At 35.0% G+C, this 18,483-nt stretch overlaps 1 protein-coding gene across 9 annotated transcripts in view; it reads left to right on the forward strand.

Moving 5' to 3' along the window:
- The window catches only part of MLLT10 (myeloid/lymphoid or mixed-lineage leukemia (trithorax homolog, Drosophila); translocated to, 10), a 136,954-nt gene that overhangs the window by 61,001 nt on the left and 57,470 nt on the right, over positions 1-18,483 (forward strand). For all 9 annotated transcript variants that reach the window (XR_775181.1, XR_775157.1, XR_775159.1 and 6 more), the window contains 2 exons: positions 5,314-5,569; positions 7,463-8,029. Coding sequence is in view for 6 of the 9 variants with exons in the window: in XM_010579967.1 (XP_010578269.1) it covers positions 5,314-5,569; positions 7,463-8,029 (823 nt within the window). In the remaining 3 variants the exon portion in view is untranslated. The remainder of the gene's footprint in view (positions 1-5,313; positions 5,570-7,462; positions 8,030-18,483) is intronic.

Raw genomic sequence — 18,483 nt, forward strand, 5'->3', positions numbered from 1 at the left:
TAGATAACATTACAAAAGAAAGCCTTTCTATGGTTAGTAGCAAGGTAGAGCTAGAGCAAATACTGACGAGAACAGAAACTGTAATTCTAGAACTAAAATTATAACTGCATTAAACTAAAACAGAAGTAGTCATCGTGGAATTTAAATATCAACACGTGTCCTTTTAGGTTTGGGTTTTTTAAAAATCTTTTGCATCTTCTGTTTTCTTCTACCCATCTGCTTAATTTTCTGCCTTTTATAATGCTTCAGATGTCAGGAAAATTGGTGTTCAGTTGTTTTTAATGAAATTACTAAGTTTTTTTTTTTTTTTTTAAAGTATCTACTCAATATTTGGAAGTGATTCTTTTCTGTGGCTAGTTCCTTCAGTTATCTTTTAATTTTTTTTTCCTAACTCCCTTTGACACCATTTACATGCATTTGCTTTTCTAGGTTATAAATCCATAGTGTGTTTCCAAAAAAATTGAAATTTTAGTAATAAAACAAGCTTTGTTTTTCTTCTGAGATAAATACTTGGTTCAGAATATTGTATTAATATGTTACTTTTGTGTGTCCTTTTACATAGAATTGTCAGAATTGATTTGGACTTGATGTCTTTTTCACAGCAGTCTGTCTTGCAGTGAATATGTTATTTTATCATGGTATATAATAATTTCTGCTACCATATTGTTCCTGTGGGGTGAACTGGAATTTGAAATGAATTTTGTTTTTCCTTTTTAAAGAAGTTAAATCCTGTGTGATAACAGTAGTAGTGACGTTTTATGCAGGTGGTGCCTTAAAGCATGTTTTTATCTGGATGAGTGGCTTCTTAAGATAGATTCTTGAAAGGCTACAGAGTAAACTGTGGATTTACATTATGTGAGTTAGTATAATTGGCTCGGCTGTTTGTTCTGCAAAATTTAATTCCAAGAAATTTTACTGAGGTTCCAGTCCAAATACTGTCATGAGATAAGAATATGCCGTTTGAGAGGCATTTTTGTGCATCCCTGTAATGTCTCAGTAAACACTGCTTAGTTTGGATCAGTTAAGTTTGAAAAAGTTTGAAATAAATTCTTAACTTCTCTTTGATTAATGTACTAACAAATTTATCACTTTTCTTTTTGGGCATAGATACAGAATGTGTTAAGAAGGACTAAAATAACAGGAATTTGAGTTCTCTCTCTACTGTTTCTTCTGGCCTTCCTCTTAGTTGGGAAGAGCCATCAGCCTTATATTTAGTCCTCATAAATGTTTCTGTCTCAGACTTTGAGCTTTGGCTTGTATTGAGAGTTTAAAAATATGTGTGGTTTAACAGGTCTAGAAAAATGCAGTGTCCTTTTGGGGTGTGTGTGTGTGTGTGTTATTAAAACAAAACTCCAAAACATAGATGTACACAAAGATATACAAGACAGTGTATCTGCATTCACATTGTAGTCAGTAACCAAATGAAAGATACTGCAAACAGAAAGTACAGCTGTCTGAATTTTATCTGTAGTAGTAGAGATGATGATGCTAACCCAGTGGGATGGGGAAGAGAATCAGGGAAAAAAGTAAAGCTTGTGGGTTGAGATAAGAACAGTTTAATAGGACAGAAAGGAAGAAAGTAATAATGATAATAATACCAGTAACAACAACGATAGGAATATACAAAACAAGTGATGCACAATGCAATTGCTCACCACTTGCTGACTGATGCCCAGTTAGTTCCTGAGCAGCAATCCCCCTGCCAGCCAACTCCCCCCAGTTTATATACTGGGCATGATGTCACATGGTATGGAATACCCCTTTGGCCAGTTTGGGTCCGCTGCCCTGGCTGTGTCCCCTCCCAACTTCTTGTGCCCCTCCAGCCTTCTTGCTGGCTGGGCATGAGAAGCTGAAAAATCCTTGACTTGGTATAAACATTACTTAGTGACAACTGAAAACAACAGTGTGTTATCAACATTATTCTCATCCTGAATCCAGAACATAACACTATACCAGCTACTAGGAGGACAATTAACTCTATCCCAGCTGAAACCAGGACACCTTCTCTGTGTAAGAGTACCACCTTATACATCTGTATTAGGGCTAACAGCTTCTCAAGCCTTGGGTCGTACTGTGTATAGCAAGAATGATTACTATGCCTTTACCATAAATCTAAAGCTTTCCCAGCAGTTTTAAGACTTGCTACAGATGGGTGGTATAACTCTTCAGGGTGCACAGAGTGATATATGGGGGGCATAAAAATGACAGTAGTGCTCTGTGCACCAAGTCGGCAATGTGAAAGTGTGCTTTTTGGAAAAAAACCTGCAAACTGGTTTATGGGAAGCATAAAGGAACCCTGATACATACAGAGTTAGCTTGGTAATTGCACTAGCAAATACTGATTCATTTTTTGAGAACAGGATTAACATTCATGAAATAGTCGAGTCCTCCTAGATAAACAAAGGAATGGAGTTGGGTGACAGCATTGGGGGAATCTCCTTTTTGGGCGATGTCTGTACTGAAATGAAGGAAAATGACTGACTGCAGTGTGCACAGTGAAGGGGGGAGTCTCGAGTAGTATATTCCATTTAAAAAGCACGTGCTGGGAGGGGACAGCATTGTAAGCTTGGGTGGCCTGCAGAGGCTGAAGTCGGTCAGTAATTAACCAAAGGTGTTCTGCTTCTATCCTCAGATCCTTGCTCCCTACCACACTTACTGTCCTGACCTCAAAAAAAATCCAAAACAAACGAACAGTATAACTTTGCCATGGCATATTAAGGTTTTTCTGAGACATTTCTATTAGGCCTTTGTCTTTTAGAACTTAGCATTTTAGAAAAGCAGTTTGTTCAGTGGTGTGTAGGTTATTGTATGAACCAATTAGCTTAATAATCTAAAGTTTGTGCTGCAGTTTCACCTTAAATCCTATTGCATATCTTGTGGATTCTCAAAGCAATTGATGTATGTGTATCTGGTTTAGGGCACTTTGTTGCAGTTAACTCCTTAAAGTAAGGAATATAAACTGTGGAAAAAAAAGGACTGACCAAATGATACCAATTTTGCTTTGCTTAGGGTATATTGCATCATATTAGTGTTCAAGATATTCTGAGTAAGTGTGTAGGTTTCAGTATACTTTACAGCACCTTCTGAAATGCAAATACCTGTTGGAATGCAAAATTTTCAAAAGCAGAACTGTGATGTGCATGCATGTGCACCAAAATCTAAGAGCAGGATTCAGACTTGCAGTCGAACCAAGTCTCTGCACGGTACATGCAAATTAATGCCTACTTGTCATTGCCTGGCCCTAGCCAGTCTGTAAAGCTATGTTAAGCTCTTTATTTCCCTTTTAGATAAATAAATAAATAAATCCTGCAGTAATGGGGAAGAGGTACTAGATAACATCAAACTATGATTGTCGATACCTATAATTGTCCTTGCAATTAATATTCAGCTGAGTGGATAGGAGATAAGAATTAGGAAAGGAGGGTTTTGGGTAAGAGGAGAGAGAAATCCTGGATCCTAGAAAAAGCCTGACTTTTGGTTTGGGTTATGGCATGTCTGGAAACCCTTTGTTCAGATGACCCAGATTTGAACCACTGCTTCTTGACTCGAGTCACACATCAGTTTCAGGAAAATTGAACATACTTGTGGACTGGAATAGTTCAGAAAGTTAACTACTAAACTTAGAATTGGCACCACCTTCATTAGAAACACTTAGCAGTATAACAACATGAATTTGAGGTAAATTATTTTTAACATTGTACTTTAACAGACTTAAACTGATTTTTCTTCACTGTTATTCAGAAAATCCATAATATATTTTTATTGCAGTTCATAATAATTCATACAGTGTGGTATGCAAACAGATCGAAATTTTCATCTTCCTCAAAGCTTGCGTATTTAGTTGTCTTCTGGCATTTGCAACTGAAAAGTAAGTTCTGTATAAATGTTTTAGCTGTTTTAGTAAACTATGGAAAACTTTTTCTACCACCTATACAAAGATGTATGTAAAGATGAAGAAATGTTCTGCTGTAGGCCTAAATTCGGCAAGCATCACAGTCGGGGAAGAGAAAATGTGTGTATATGCTCAATTTTAAGAGGCATGTGTTTGTGTAGTCTTTAATGGAGATAAATTTAGATACTATTTTAAACTCTTCTCTGTAAAGAACTGAAAAACAAACTAAGCTTGTTTTGAACAGATGAGTAGCTTCTAGGTTTGATCCGTATTTTTTGTTGAAGAAGCTTTATACAGTCAAAAGGCTATGTTACTAGCTGTTTTCAGTATAAATAACAGTAGAATATTATTTCCTTTTTCCTACTTTTGCTTTCATTTTCTTTCTTCTGATATTAAAATTCTGCTATTGCAACAATTTTTTTTTTAAATATGAAAATAATTATTCCTTTGTGTGGTTTCCTAATGCTGTGCACGCAGTTTCCCTGCCTACCTCTTTACTTTCTCTGAACCTATTTTGACTATTGTTCACCAATATGAACAATTCTGACAAAATTTAATGGCAGAATAACAGGCCTAAAGATAAAATTTTTGAAAGCCCTGTGAAGAGTTTATGGGTGTAGGAGAAGGGCCAAAGTTCCTGGGGATGAGTGTGAGTTGAAGAATAAATCTGCACTGGGAGCTCAAGAGTGTGTTAAGGCTTTTTCCTTCCTGTCAGGCAGCAGGTTTGTAGTAGGTAGCCAGTCATTCCTGCATGTGTCTTGGCCAACTAGGTCTCATTTGTCTTCTTTACTTGATGATAATTAAGGAACTGGCTGAATGGGATGGTTCAGATGGCAGGGAATCCTAGAATGATGATGGGAAGTGAAGTCATAAGGGGCAGTTGGGCTTGTTGGAGTTGATTTTGGTTCAGTGTTGAGATTATAAAGTCTTAAAAATGCAAGTTCTTAGGTTCTGAAGCCTTCATCAGTTCCACTGCTGATGGAACAATGTTTCCAGTTTGACAAAACAAACTGCATAAAAATTGTATTTTTGGAAAAGCATTTAAAGTCTCATTTTTTCTTTTTAATTTTTAATTTTAAGCAGTAAAATAACAATATCCTGTTTAAATAGTATATAAAGACTGTGTAACCATAGATTTGAGATTAATCCATTGACCTCAGTGAAGTAAAAATTTCAGCCAAAGCTGACATTATTTTTATGCATTTTTTCCACAAGACGAGGTTTTATGCGCTTCAGTTGTTTGTTGAAAATCTTGACAATTCAGTTTATGTAACTCCTGCTGGTGCTAGTTACCTTAATATTTGAACATATCCAAATTTATTTGAAAGAATGGGTTCTTTTAAACAGTTCTCTTGTTATGTTTTTCTGTGTGACCTAACTGTTTCTTTTCTCTTGCTTCTTCTCTCTTATCAAAACGCTAGACGTACACGAGCACTAGCAACAACTCCATGTCGGGCTCCTTGAAGCGGTTGGAAGATACCACAGCTCGATTTACAAATGCAAATTTCCAGGAAGTTTCTACACACGTTTCAAGTGGAAAAGATTCTTCAGAGGCTAGAGGGTCAGAGAGCAAAGGGAAGAAGTCTGCAGGTCACAGCTCAGGTCAGAGGGGAAGAAAGCCTGGTGCTGGAAGAAATCCAGGATCAGCTGTGACTGCAGCTAGCCCTTTTCAGCAAGGTATTAATTGTTATGTGGTAATGCGACCTCTGCTTTGACTTGAATTGGAAATCTTACATATTTAAAACTTAAAAAGTAGTTCATACTTCATCCTCAATAATGAGAATGTTGTTTCACTTTAGGGGGGGAAAACCTTTTTTTCAGGGAAAAAGTCTTTATTGTCATAACATGAAAAAGAAGGTCATGCATCTTTAAAGGGCAAAGCTGATGCTTTTGTTTAGACTATTAAGGTAGTCTCTTTAACTGCTAAAACCAGAAGTTTATGTGCTTAAAAGTTAGTCTGGGGTAAAATTTAACATATGAATTTGAGTCTAGGGGTCTTTCTTAGCTCTTTAAGGGAATAATACTAATGTTTTTTAGTTAGTGCATATTAGAACAAAACTGGACTACCTAATGTATAGGATGCGGTGGCCCCTAAATAATTTTTCAAGATGCAGATGTTTAAAATATACCATTTTCTTCAAGATGAAAGACCTTTTTACTTTTATTTTTTTTGTCATTGAAATACATAAACAGAAGAAAAATGTTATTTTGAAACACAGCAAACTAGACCATCTATAAACTAATTGTTTTTCCATAATTTTCACTGTGGTATGTAGTAGCTGATTGTCCTTTCTGCTTTATGATGTTGCTCTTCCTTTGAGTTTATTTATGCAGTGAACACTTCTAAATTTGTCTAGAACTCCTTCAATATTTCCGTCTTTTTTATTTGGGGGGAAAAAAAAAAAAAGGAAGTGTGGGGTTTTTTGTTTGTTTGGTTGGTTTTTTTATTCTCAAAACTTTGAAAATTTCCCTCTTGAATCCTGCATTTAAAGAAAAATCTTGCTCACTGCAGATGACAAAATAGATCTTCACTATGTGCATGTATTTTCTTTAAAGCTGCATTAAGTGAACTTGATGTAACTTATTTAAAATACAAACCAACAATGTTCTTATGATTTCTAAATTGCTGTATTAATGTAAATTATATTCTAAATGGAATTCTTAATAATGTTTAATGGAGTACTAATGATAAAAACCTAATTTTTAAAGGACTTTTTTAATACCTACTGTTGTATTTAGGAGTATTTTCTTGACAGGATAGTCATCATTAGTCTGAGTTCTACAAAACAGTACCCACATGCACCGACCCATATGAAATAACTGAATTTCAGTGAAAGTAGATGTTTGTATTTCCCAAGTGTATTCCATTTTCCACCTTGTGTGCGCTAACACAGTGATTAAATGACTGCATTCCAAATATTGCAGAAGCGATGTAATTCTATTACACAAAAGATCTTTATGGTTCTCTGACAGTGCTAAAGAAGTCTTAAAATGCCAATTTTATACACTTTTCTCCACTTCTTCTCCTGTCCTTTTGAAAAATACCTCTTCTGTGGAACACCTCCTCAGCCAGGGTGAATTAAGTGCAATTGCTGTTCCCTTGACCTGTGTCAGACCCTTGATTTAGGTAGAATGGTAAGGAAGATTGCAGGGATGGTGTAGACGTGATCATAGCACATTTCTATCAGCCTTCTTTTTATATATGTGTATGTTTAAAAATACCTGCTCTGACTTGCACCAAGTGTTTGTTGTGGCCTCAGAACACGAGGGATGTCAAAGTTGCCCAAGTAGCAAAGTTGTTATTCTCCTTTTATTCATTTTCACCTTGTTTGTGCCCCAAATTCAAATCTGAATCTCAGACAGGAATCTGAGAATCAGATTGAGCAGAGTGAATATCAGTAGGAGAAGCAATGCGTTATCTTAAAAATAAGTTCTTTAGCTCTTGGTAACACTTTTCATAAAGTCCTTGTACTTTGAAGGTTTGTATTCTAAGATATAATCTTTCCCATCAATTTTCATCAACTACAGGAAAAAAAAATTGTACTTTTTCTTTCTTTTTTTCTTTTTTAGGAAGCTTTTTGGGCACTCCTGGGAGCATAAAGTCATCTTCTGGAAGTTCAGTTCAGTCTCCCCAGGATTTTTTGAGTTTTACAGACACAGATCTTCGAAGTGAGAGTTTCACGCATTCTCAACAGGCTTCCTCAACCAAAGATGTACATAAAGGAGAGGCTGGGAGTCAAGAAGGGGGTGTCAATTGTTTCACTTCCTTAATTGGTCTCCCTTCATCATCGGCTGTTTCCCAGTCTAAAAACTTTGACAGCTCGCCTGGAGACATAGGTAATTCAAGCCTTACTTCTACAGCATACAAACGAGCTCAAACTTCTGGAATAGAAGAAGAAACTGTGACAGAGAAGAAACGGAAAGGAAATAAGCAAAGTAAACATGGGCCTGGTAGACCCAAAGGAAATAAAAGTCAAGAAAGTATTTCCCATCTTTCAGTTTCTTCTGCTTCCCCAACTTCATCTGTGGCATCTGCTGCAGGAAGTGTGACAAGTTCTGGTCTTCAAAAATCTCCAACTTTGCTCAGGAATGGAAGTTTACAAAGTCTTAGTGTTGGCTCATCTCCAGTGGGTTCAGGTAGGCATTTATTGGATTTGTTTTCTTACCTCAAAATACGTCTTTAATTATTTTAGTCGTAATTCTGAGTATGCTTTTCAAGAACAGACTATCATTTAAAGAAACTTGAAAGTAGCATTGTGGAAAAAAAGTAAAAATTAGAACATGACTGTTGGAAGAATAAGTTTTGTTCCATGTATAGGTGCCACTGTGCTGCAGGTATCTGTAGTAGATTGACCTGTGTATTGACTTCTATGCTATATAAATGCAGGTTTTGAGACTGTAAGGGGGAAAAATAAGTTGCATGAAAGTAGGTTCTTTGGAAATTGTGTGTGACAGGTTTAGCTAAAATAAGTGATACTTTATACAGGCTATATTGTCTATATGTTCTGTTTCATAGAGAAAACAAAACCAGCACTCAAGCATGTCAGCTGTGCTGAGTATGTCCCTCAATTATTTTTTCCCAGTTTAGCTTAACTAAAAATCAGAATGTCTATATGGACAATTATAATTTTAAACATGTAAAAGGATACTCTGAATCTGGACCCCTGTGTAGCTGGATGACGTTTTCATATTCTTCTGTGCTCTTTAGCAATTGAAGTTGGCTGGTTTGTTCTTCCTCTGTTCTAAATGTTATGTGCAGTGAGAGGCTTTCTGTTCCCAGTAAACCTGTGTGTGGAATGACCTTGCAGAATACTGTATCTACCAAAGTCTCTGTTGCTTTGAAGTTTCTTTCGAGGCCTTTGTGTTTCAATAAAAAAAATAGCAAACTATCTGACACCTTGTTTTTGTAACTTTGAAATTTTGTCCTTTCTGTTGTTCAAGTGGATTTTTTGCTTAATTTTTCTTTTTTTGGGGGAAAGAGGAATGGAACTTAAATATTTGCTTGTGGGCAGGGTTTAATGCTTTTATAGTGTATATTTTCATGTATAAGCAAGAGATGCTTTAAAAATATATGTGCTTCAGGAAACAAAACACTTTGTATTTGTTTCAGAACAAGGCAGGTGGCAGCTATATTAAAAAAATATTTTTCCTGCATTGAAATCAATAGGGAGAAATGGTGTGTGACAAAACTTCCTAGTTCACTGTCCATCTTTTTGATTAAAATGCAGTTTTAAAAACATGTCAACCTTGTATCTGTTATGGACAGAGATCATCCAACAGGTATAGATCAGTGTTCTGATTATTTTAGTATGAACTTTTGTATTCCTTTGTAATCCCTTTGAGGTTCATTATGTATTGTTGTAGTTGGGGTAACAGATGGAATTACAAGACCTTGGTTTGAAGTGAATGACCCATGTTTCCCCTCTTATATTTGTCTTAGGTATTCTGGTCTTTTCAGCTCCTAGAACAGGCTTTTCCCTGGCCAGGTCCATCTTTGCTTCCTTTGTCCTCTTTACATCTCACTCTTCCATCTATAAAAAGCCAGTGATTATGTTAAACTCTCTTTGTAAAAAGCTTTGAAATACATGGATGGAAATACCGGGTAGGTTTTATTACCTTTATCATGATATTCAGCCTATAGTTTCACCTTTGTTAAGCATACTTAGATTCTTGCTAGCCAGCATTAGACCTGTCCTCTAAATCAGTGATATTTTCTGAAGGTGCCAAAGAATACCAATGAAAAACAAATGAATGAACATTATCCATAAACAAAATCACCCCAACAAAAACTAGAAAACCCAAAGAAACAAAAACAGATGGGATGTCTTTGCCTTCAAGCATGAGCTCTAAATTTATCCAGAAACTTCTGCTTAAGTCTGAGCATATTGTTTTAATGTACTCTTCTTCCTGATTTCCACTTTTTCTTATGGTTTTAGTGCTGCTTTCCTCACTTCATCATAAGTGTTTTCTGGGTTTAGCAGTCCATTTACAACTTTGTTACAATGAGGAAGGGCGTATGAGTATTATCAGTATTATCAGAAACATACATTTTCTCAGGTATGATATGCTGATGTTTCTCTTTGAAATGTGTCTATATTGTCTACTAACAAAATCTGACAAGTGAAGCTAAACAATTTGACCCAAAACCCCAAATAAGTTTGTGCATGTAAATGTAGTGAGAGAAAATGCAGGGGAAGTCAAGCCAAAAAGTTTTTTTACTGACTCTTACTTGGAATTGCCTTGTTACTTCAAAGAAGCAGAATCAGGAATGAGTTAGACCATAGTAAACAAAGCTTTTAAGGCACTTTTTCAAAAAATGTCTTCCTAATTTTTTTTTTTAAATAACCTTCTTAACTGCAGCTGTCTTAAGCTACTATTCTTTTTCCATTTTCTTAAGAGTACTTGTTGAAATCCATAAAAATGATGAAAGTCATTACTTCACAGATGTATGATAATCCTGTTCATAATTAATGTTCAAATTAGGTGAAATGTGAAGGAAAGCTTATTTTAAAAGGTAGATTCATCATGTGCTATTTATACATAATTAAATGTCTTCCATAAAACTTTTATTCAGAATAAGTACATTCAGCTCATTTTGTGAAAATATTTGTCCTCTCGAAACTTTTTTCCAGTCCACAGAATTTCTGTTTTCCTGCTTAATAAGAACAGAGATGTACCATGAATAGTAAGGCCATGTAATTGAAAGCTGTTACAATGCATACACTCAGGTTGTATTACAGTTGCCATGCAACTAATCTGATATGTTCAAAATTTTGAGCACTTAAATGTCCAATCTTAATGCTCTTTATAATTTTTTCTGAAATGTATTTATCATCTGATAGGAAACACTTTTAACAGTGTACTCAAAGGAATGAAAAGTAATTTAAAAAAATGAAATAAAATTTGGTTGGTAGGGTGATAAGGAATTTTTATATTAAATTAACATTTTTCTAGTACATCTGTTCCTGTTAAAAGAAAGAAAAGCTTCCTTAGCCAGTAGCAGCTTATTTACAAACCATGCTTCTCTTTCTGCTGGAAATTCACAAGTACTGTAAGTTTATTGTCTAAGAAGACATAAGTCAGTTGTCAGTGGGAGTTATATAAAGTTGATACCAGTTCCCCCAAAATGGGACTGGTCTTTGGAGTGATTTCAGGATCTGAATTTTTTAATGGGGGAGGGTTTCATCTGAACTCTACGATTTTATAGAGCTATTTAACTTTCTAAGTCACACTAGTATTTTCAGGATCAAGTTAATTCTCAGCATCCTTCTAGGGAATAATACTTAAAGATTTCTAGTCTGAAGTATTGTAAAGCAGTGATCCCTTCTGCTGAAGATGTTTATTTTTTTCTTTTCACAACAATGGTTATTAAAGAACGGAAAACCTTCATCCAGGGATTGGAAGAGATGAGTAGCATCTTGTCCCAATGCTTATCTCTGCTAGTAGTAGATTCCAAGATCAAATGTTTCTTTTACCATACTTGCACTTTATTTCAACAATACTGCAGAAACTAATAAGGTGGTGGGAAGAACAAAATAACTGTTACGGTAAATAACTTTCATACGTTCTGTATTTTTCTGTCAAGCAGTTTGTGCAGACTCTGGCCCCTCTTTTTTTGGAGTATACTCCAGTGTGTGAAGAACTTTCTGAGAATTCGTGTCCCACAGCAATAGGGAAAAAATAATTTTGTGTGATGTACAGTACCTTCTAACATTTGTGGAATAATGCAGCAAGGTAAATGAAAAGCAATCAAGTGTCAGAAGTAAACTGAAATTTCTGTTTTATGGTAGCTAAAGTTCTTGCACAGTTATCTTCCAAGTTCTGCATAGGTACTTGCTGCTGGAAGAATTACGGTGCTTCAAGCATATAAGGATGCTTCTCTGTCTTTCCTAGTTCTGTTCTTGATTTCAAGTGTACAACAAATTGTATAGTATCAGCTTCAGTTGCTTAGGACTTCAGAGGATCATTTGTTTCAATATTTTAATTTTTGCATAATTGATTTTATGCCCTTACAAGTACTGTAAGCCCTACAGGAGCTTATAAAGCAATTCTTTTTTTCCCTAAGAAGACTGGAGAAGGTTGAATTCCAAACTGGGCCTCTTTCAGCACCCTCGCTCTGCCCATCTTCTGGAATTCCTTTGTCACAATTGAGGCAACCTTATAATTTGTCTTCCTACATTTTTATCTCTACATCATAAGTATTCAACCCTTGACCAGTCTTTGGTATACTCTACTCTGGTTGGTAATACTAGACAGTTTTTGGAATAAAGGACATATCCGAACCCAGTATTGTAATATAGCAATAGTTCAAACTCTGATTTAGAAACAGTTAATGTTTTTTGGCACAGGCCCCTCTGGGTTGATTTTATGTCTTGTGCAGTCAAATTTCAGCTTTATATAGGAGTTAAATGCTTCAGCTTAGTCCATATATTTTATTCTCCTTTCTTTTCTGATTCAAGCAGTGACGAAGCCTCTGCCAAGTGTTGTGCTCCTGTGCAAGGAGATGATCTTACTGTTAAGCTGTCATACTGGTGATGTAAGAGAACTGTCAGCTTCAAAGTAGATGAGTAACTTGAAATCATTCTCATTGAGATACTGAATCCCTCAGAGCTTGTGTTAAATCTTTGTGATGTTATGTTTAAACTCCTGTAGCCTTTGACTTAATAGTTAAATCTGTTGGGAGAAAGAGTTTACTAAAAATTATCCTGAAACAGTTTGTGCTATTACATTTATCTGCTAGGTGCCCCAGAAGCCAAAGCAGAAAAAGAAGTCTTGCTGTGTTAAAAAGCCAGTTCGTATTCCAGAGGACACAGAAGGAAGAAATTGATGTTAATAGATATTAATGACCTTTTAGGAGTCAGTAAACGGTGTAGAAAACACACAAGGCAAAATTTCATGTGCAGAGAATTTAATTCTTCATATTTGAGGCTCAACAGAAATGGTGTTGGTTTGATACAGGATTAAAATGTTAAAATTGATGATTGTTGGTGTAGAAAACACGGAGACATTCATCAAGTAATTGGGAAGAAATCACATGATGAGGTAGTAGCAGCTTATGAAAATGGGGGTTATCATGAAATGGATTCCCCAATCAATGTTCTTAACTAAAACAGGTGTTAGCAGCAGCTACAGACAGAAGTAATAAATTGGCATTTCCTGATGATGAGTACCTCATATTTTCATGTTTTTAGACTGTCAGTGTTAAATTTCAGTGAGTCTTTAAAACTTTTGAAGTTGTAGGAGACTAGCAGATAGTTAGGTAATTAGGATGTTTGATACAAGAAAGATGTTGAGATGTAAAGATGTAATGATTAATGACAGTTATTGTGAGTTATGGAAAATAACTTATTGGACTTTTTTTGTATTTTTTTTGAAATAAAAGCAGTGGTATAGTAGATGTCTACGTTTCAATTGATACAGCATAACATTTTAAATAGAGACCTGTAATGATAGGAAGCCAGCAAATCTTTGCATTAAATGTAGTTAATGGGTAAGTCTCAATTTAATTTTGATCAGGGAATTATTAAATCAAAGTGTTTACTTTGGGGTTGTGTTATTTCCCTGTGCATTAGTTATCAACCTTATGCTAGTTATTGCAAAATTCTGCAATTTCTGAAAAAATCTGGGTATGAGGTCAGGGTAAAATGGATCTCTTGGTATGCAGTACAAACTAAGAGTTGTGTTGGTGGAGCTAAAGTAAAAGATGACATCTAAGAAAGATGGATGTGTACTTCCAGGATAAGGATGGTGGTCTTTGGAAGGAAGGGCTGAAAAGAAAAAGGATAAAGCTGAATAATCAGTTATGTCTGAGCTTCTAGTGCTGAGCTGTGTTTAATTTGAATGCATAAACAGCAAACTAATGAGAAAGGTAGCTCTGTGTTCAGCAGAGTGCATCTGGTCTTCAGATACTGTATCTAGTTCTGCTATCTGCTGTGTGTAAAGAAGAGAAAAGCCACAAGAAGGATTCAAGGACTGGAAAAAGCACATTATTGTAGAAAAGCTTAGGAGTGAGTTTATCTGACTATTGATATCAATCATATGGGGAACTGAAAACTGATACTGTAATGATCCTTAACCTAACAAAAAAGATAAAACATGATCAAGTGAGAGCAAGTAATAGCTGAACAATTCTCAGTAATGATTCTGAAAATTTAGAGGTAATATGTCTCCTAGAAGATACAGTTTAGTCAAGTATATTTGTTGGATTTGCCGGTGCGGGAAGTTCTAGAGCTAAGAATCAAATGATGTGCTCACAGAGATTCTTGCATGGCTCTTATGTATGAACCTAATTCTGTGCTGTATTATCCCTTTGATTTCTAAAAGAAAAATCAGCATGGTGTATCAGTTTGGCATAGAAAATGGACTGTAACTGGGCAAATAATGCATTCCATTAGTTAGTAGGGAATTGTCAGGCAGTATGGGTCTGCAGAAATGAGTTCCCAACATGGTATGTTCTATGCTTTTATCAAAGATTGGGAAGAAATTAAGAAATCTTTGCTGCTTGCTGTGAGGGTTCACGATGGTTTCTAAAAATGTAGTAAAAAATGTACTCAGGTATAGTGAATAATAATTCATTTTTTTAAGAAAGTTTTGTACAAAAAATACTGAACAATGAACCTTATAACAGAGATGTGTTTTGAAAACAGTTATGAAAAACTTCTGAATAATGATAGAGAACTGAACATTATCTTATATTGAGATGCTTTAGGAAGAAAAGGCTATTGTCATTCCTGTAATACTCATTTCAAGAAGGGATAGAAAAGTTATATCACTTGAAATTACTCCATAAATATTGCAGGTAGCAGAGTACTATATTTAATTCTGGTATTAATTTCCTCCTAAAATATGAATATAGGAAGGTTGAGAAGAGTCATACAATGATCAAGATTTTTAAAATATCCTTTTCAGAGATTTTTAAGCTCTTTGATAGACTGAAATACCTTTAATTTGAGAATATTTCAGTTTACAAAAATGGTTAAAAGCATGATCATAATTGTTATACAGGAAGAATTAATATTTCTGGTCCAGATTTTTTTTTTCATTGGTAATTGCATACTGCATACTGGTAATTGCCCCATTTTCTGTTTTTATAAAAAAATGTTGACAGAAAAATACAGACCTATAGTGTTTAATTAGATGGGCTGCTGAAAACAAGAAATGTTCAGCCTTTCCACCTTTGAAGTCTCCAGGCTGCCTGACTTTCTGTGGAAGCAGTGGTTTGTGCATTAGATACAAATCGGCTCCCCTGTGAATGTCGCAAGACTAGAAACTCTTGGAGCATTGCTTTGAAACAAAACTTGATTTAAAACAAAACAAAGTTACCCTTTCTCAAAAAATTGTAGGTTTCTTTGGGGTTTCATTTTGTTTGTTTGTTTGTGGTTGGGTTTCTTTTCTTTTTTTCTCCTTTTTTTTTTTTTTTGAGCGAAAACAGATGTGAGGACTTTCTGAAGTGAAAAAATGTCTCAGGGAAGGGAAGCAAAGTTCTAATAACTAGGTTATAGCTTGGATGTCAAGCTGCCTAGGCCTGTTTTTATTGGAGAAGATCTTGGCAGCTGTGGAAGTGAGATTTTAGCTGACTAGTTAATTGTTGTATGAGAATGTAAGTGTCTGTCAGGTTAAAATGGAAATCTTGAAGATTATATACTTGAAGCTAGATTCCCAAATTATGGTGTGACTCTGGTCATAAGTTTCTAGTTACATTTCAAAATAGATCATAATTTGTTTATTTATTATGCTCTGATAGTCAACAGCAAATAGTATGTTTAGATTATGAACGTGTAATACATTTCAGATTCTAAAAAAAAACAAGGAAGCAAAACACAAATTAATATGGGAAAGGGAATGTGTATTTTCTTGCGTTCTTGTTTAGGTCTTTCTTTCATTTAAAAACAAAATAAAGATTTTGGTAGTTACTTATTTCAGGAGAAAGACATAATTTAAACAGCTGAGCAAAAAGATGTAATTAATTATAAAGTGTTTGAAATCTTGTTTTTATTCAACCTTTGTGAATCTTCTACCCAAATATGAATTTCATAATTAATAAAATAAATTCTGTAGGTCTATATTTTTGCCCATACAGAATTATTTGCAGAACTGGTATCTAAATATGATCTTTTAGAAACATAATAAATATCTGTATGAATACATTGGGTCTTTAGTAGTTGTATCTCTATTGGCAGAGAAGAAAATGGGCTGGGGGGGCTTAAAGGCTTCTTAAATTGTTGTACTTACTAATTTTCAAATTTAGCTATAAATTTTTCCTGTTTGGTGAGGGAAGGTTTTCAAAGAAGTCTATGAGCTTTTTGTAAACCGTTTGCTTTTAGATTATATTTGACCCATAAGCCTATGAAATGCCTTGTATATATTTAGTGTTAGGTTTGAATTCCTAATAAAAACTCACTTATTTTAGGCCTGGGTAGTCCGGGTAAACTACACTGTATGGATGAGATCTGGCTGACAGCTTTGCTGTTATTGTTGCCTGCATAGCGAACAAAATAAATTGCCTGCTTTTCTAGGGGTTGATTATCTTTGCAGGTACACGGAGTAAAAATATATGGTGTTATCATTATTATATTTAAAAAAAGGCAGAAAGGGAAAATGTATTGAAACTTCCAGTTTTGTGCTTCAGTTATGTTAGTTCTTTAGCTCTTTTTATAAAAGCGAGAATTAGAATTTATAATAAGACAGAGCAGGAGAACAAGGAGACACTCTGAAGCAATTAAGTTTTCTATCCTATCAGGTGTCTTTGTTGCAGATCTTGATATTTGCTTTAGAGGTGTATCCCTTTTCTGAAGATCAAGGAAATATTCCTTAAATGAAATTCTATTGCTGCATGGAAAATGAAGTGAGATACAGGTGTTGTTTGCTTACTTGTAACTGTTTAGGATCTCCTTTAAAAATTAGACTGAAAAAAACCCTTTGATAATAATTTTGTATCCATAGCCTTTTAAATTAAAATATACATCTTTTTGAGTGTGAACATTTTTCAGCATCTGGAGTCAATTTACTAGAGTACGGCATTCTTTGTAAGTCAAGTGCGAGATAGCAATCAGTCTTTTAACTCCATAAAATCTGTTAAAGGTGACAAGGGAACATAAAAAAGTGTGTGTGTGTAAGGGCAAAGAAGAGGCTTGACTGTAAAAGGAGCAGTAGGGTTTTTTTTAACCCCTCCTTGAAAATTGTACTTTTCAAATCTTACAGACTTTAAAGTCTTTCAGAAACCAAATGTAGCTGAAAAATAAGTGATCTCTATGTGTTGATAGTATCTGCAGCATTTTTGCCCCTCTGAAGACTGTCCAATTCACATGGTAAAATTCTTTTTTTGTTGTTGTCAGTCAGAGGTGATAGCACTACAGTCATGTTTTTACAATTGGAAGAAAATGTACTTTGCATTAAAATTTTCCATTTATTTGATGTGAAGAGCTGCAGTACCAGAAATTAAACTGACTGAAAGTTGTTTCAGGATTATGGTCGGGTGACTAACTTCTAGATAAGAAGAGGCTCTGATGTCTAGAGCTGTTGTTGATTATTTTAATAATTTCTGAGATTCCCTGGTAAAGTTCTAAAAAGAAAGCAAAAAAATTAAATAGAAATCCTAACGTAATGTAGTGGTATAAAGAAGACTAGTTACCTTAAAATAAATGAGCTTTTAACTGAAAGATGTTGCTTGGGGACAAATCCATTAAGACTTAAGTGGACAGATTTCTGTGCTGATGTATAGGAACTATACTATCCATATATTATGCTGTTCTTAAACAAATATAATCAGACCAAGTGCCTGATTATCAGCTCCACATTTCCCTATGCTTCCTTCTTATGCAAGTAAATTATTTCACTTTCTTAAACAGGTTGCATGGATGTGATAGGGCTAAGAACAGTAGCTTTCTAAAGCTCTAGATAGCCTGTGCTGTGGTGTAGTACTGTGTGTGTTGCTTGGTACAACACTGGGACACGTGTCCCACAGCAATTCTTGCTCCCTAGTGAAATATTTGAAGTCAGGCAGTCCCCGAGTAGCTTCATATGCTGTGGTTGATGACAATCCAAATGCCTAGCTGTAGTTAAAATGACAGGAACCAACTGGGATAGCTTTACAGGTACAATTGAAGATTTCAATAGCTTTTGTATTTAAGAACACTGTAAACAAGGGAAACTGTGGAATCCAGTGTCTGTCTAGATGTAAAGATGCATCTTAGCTACACTAAATGAGAATATATCTCAGTGCCTTTTCACTGTATGGCAGTTCTGATATTTTATAAAGGTTACCTGGACTAGTTGCTTAAAACCTGCAAGATCTTTGTGTTGATCCACCTGGATGTGAGCTCATTTTTAATAAAACTCCCCAGCATAAATAAAATGCAAAAACTTGGTACAGATAAACCAACACCGTATTTCCAGAAGATTACTGAAATAAACCTCTCTTTCAAGAGTATTGGGCGTCGCTGAAAAAGTGTTGTAGGAGCTTGATATGCAGGTATGCCATACACACAAAGTGTGCTGTCAGATTACTTGGCAAAATAGTTCTAATTAGGGCTTTTGTGGTGGTAATGCAAGAAATGGTAAGTGAAACAAACTATTTTATATTGTTAGAAAAG

Source organism: Haliaeetus leucocephalus, unplaced genomic scaffold, assembly GCF_000737465.1.
Source record: "Haliaeetus leucocephalus isolate CR32 unplaced genomic scaffold, Haliaeetus_leucocephalus-4.0 Scaffold0, whole genome shotgun sequence".
Taxonomy (NCBI): domain Eukaryota; kingdom Metazoa; phylum Chordata; class Aves; order Accipitriformes; family Accipitridae; genus Haliaeetus; species Haliaeetus leucocephalus.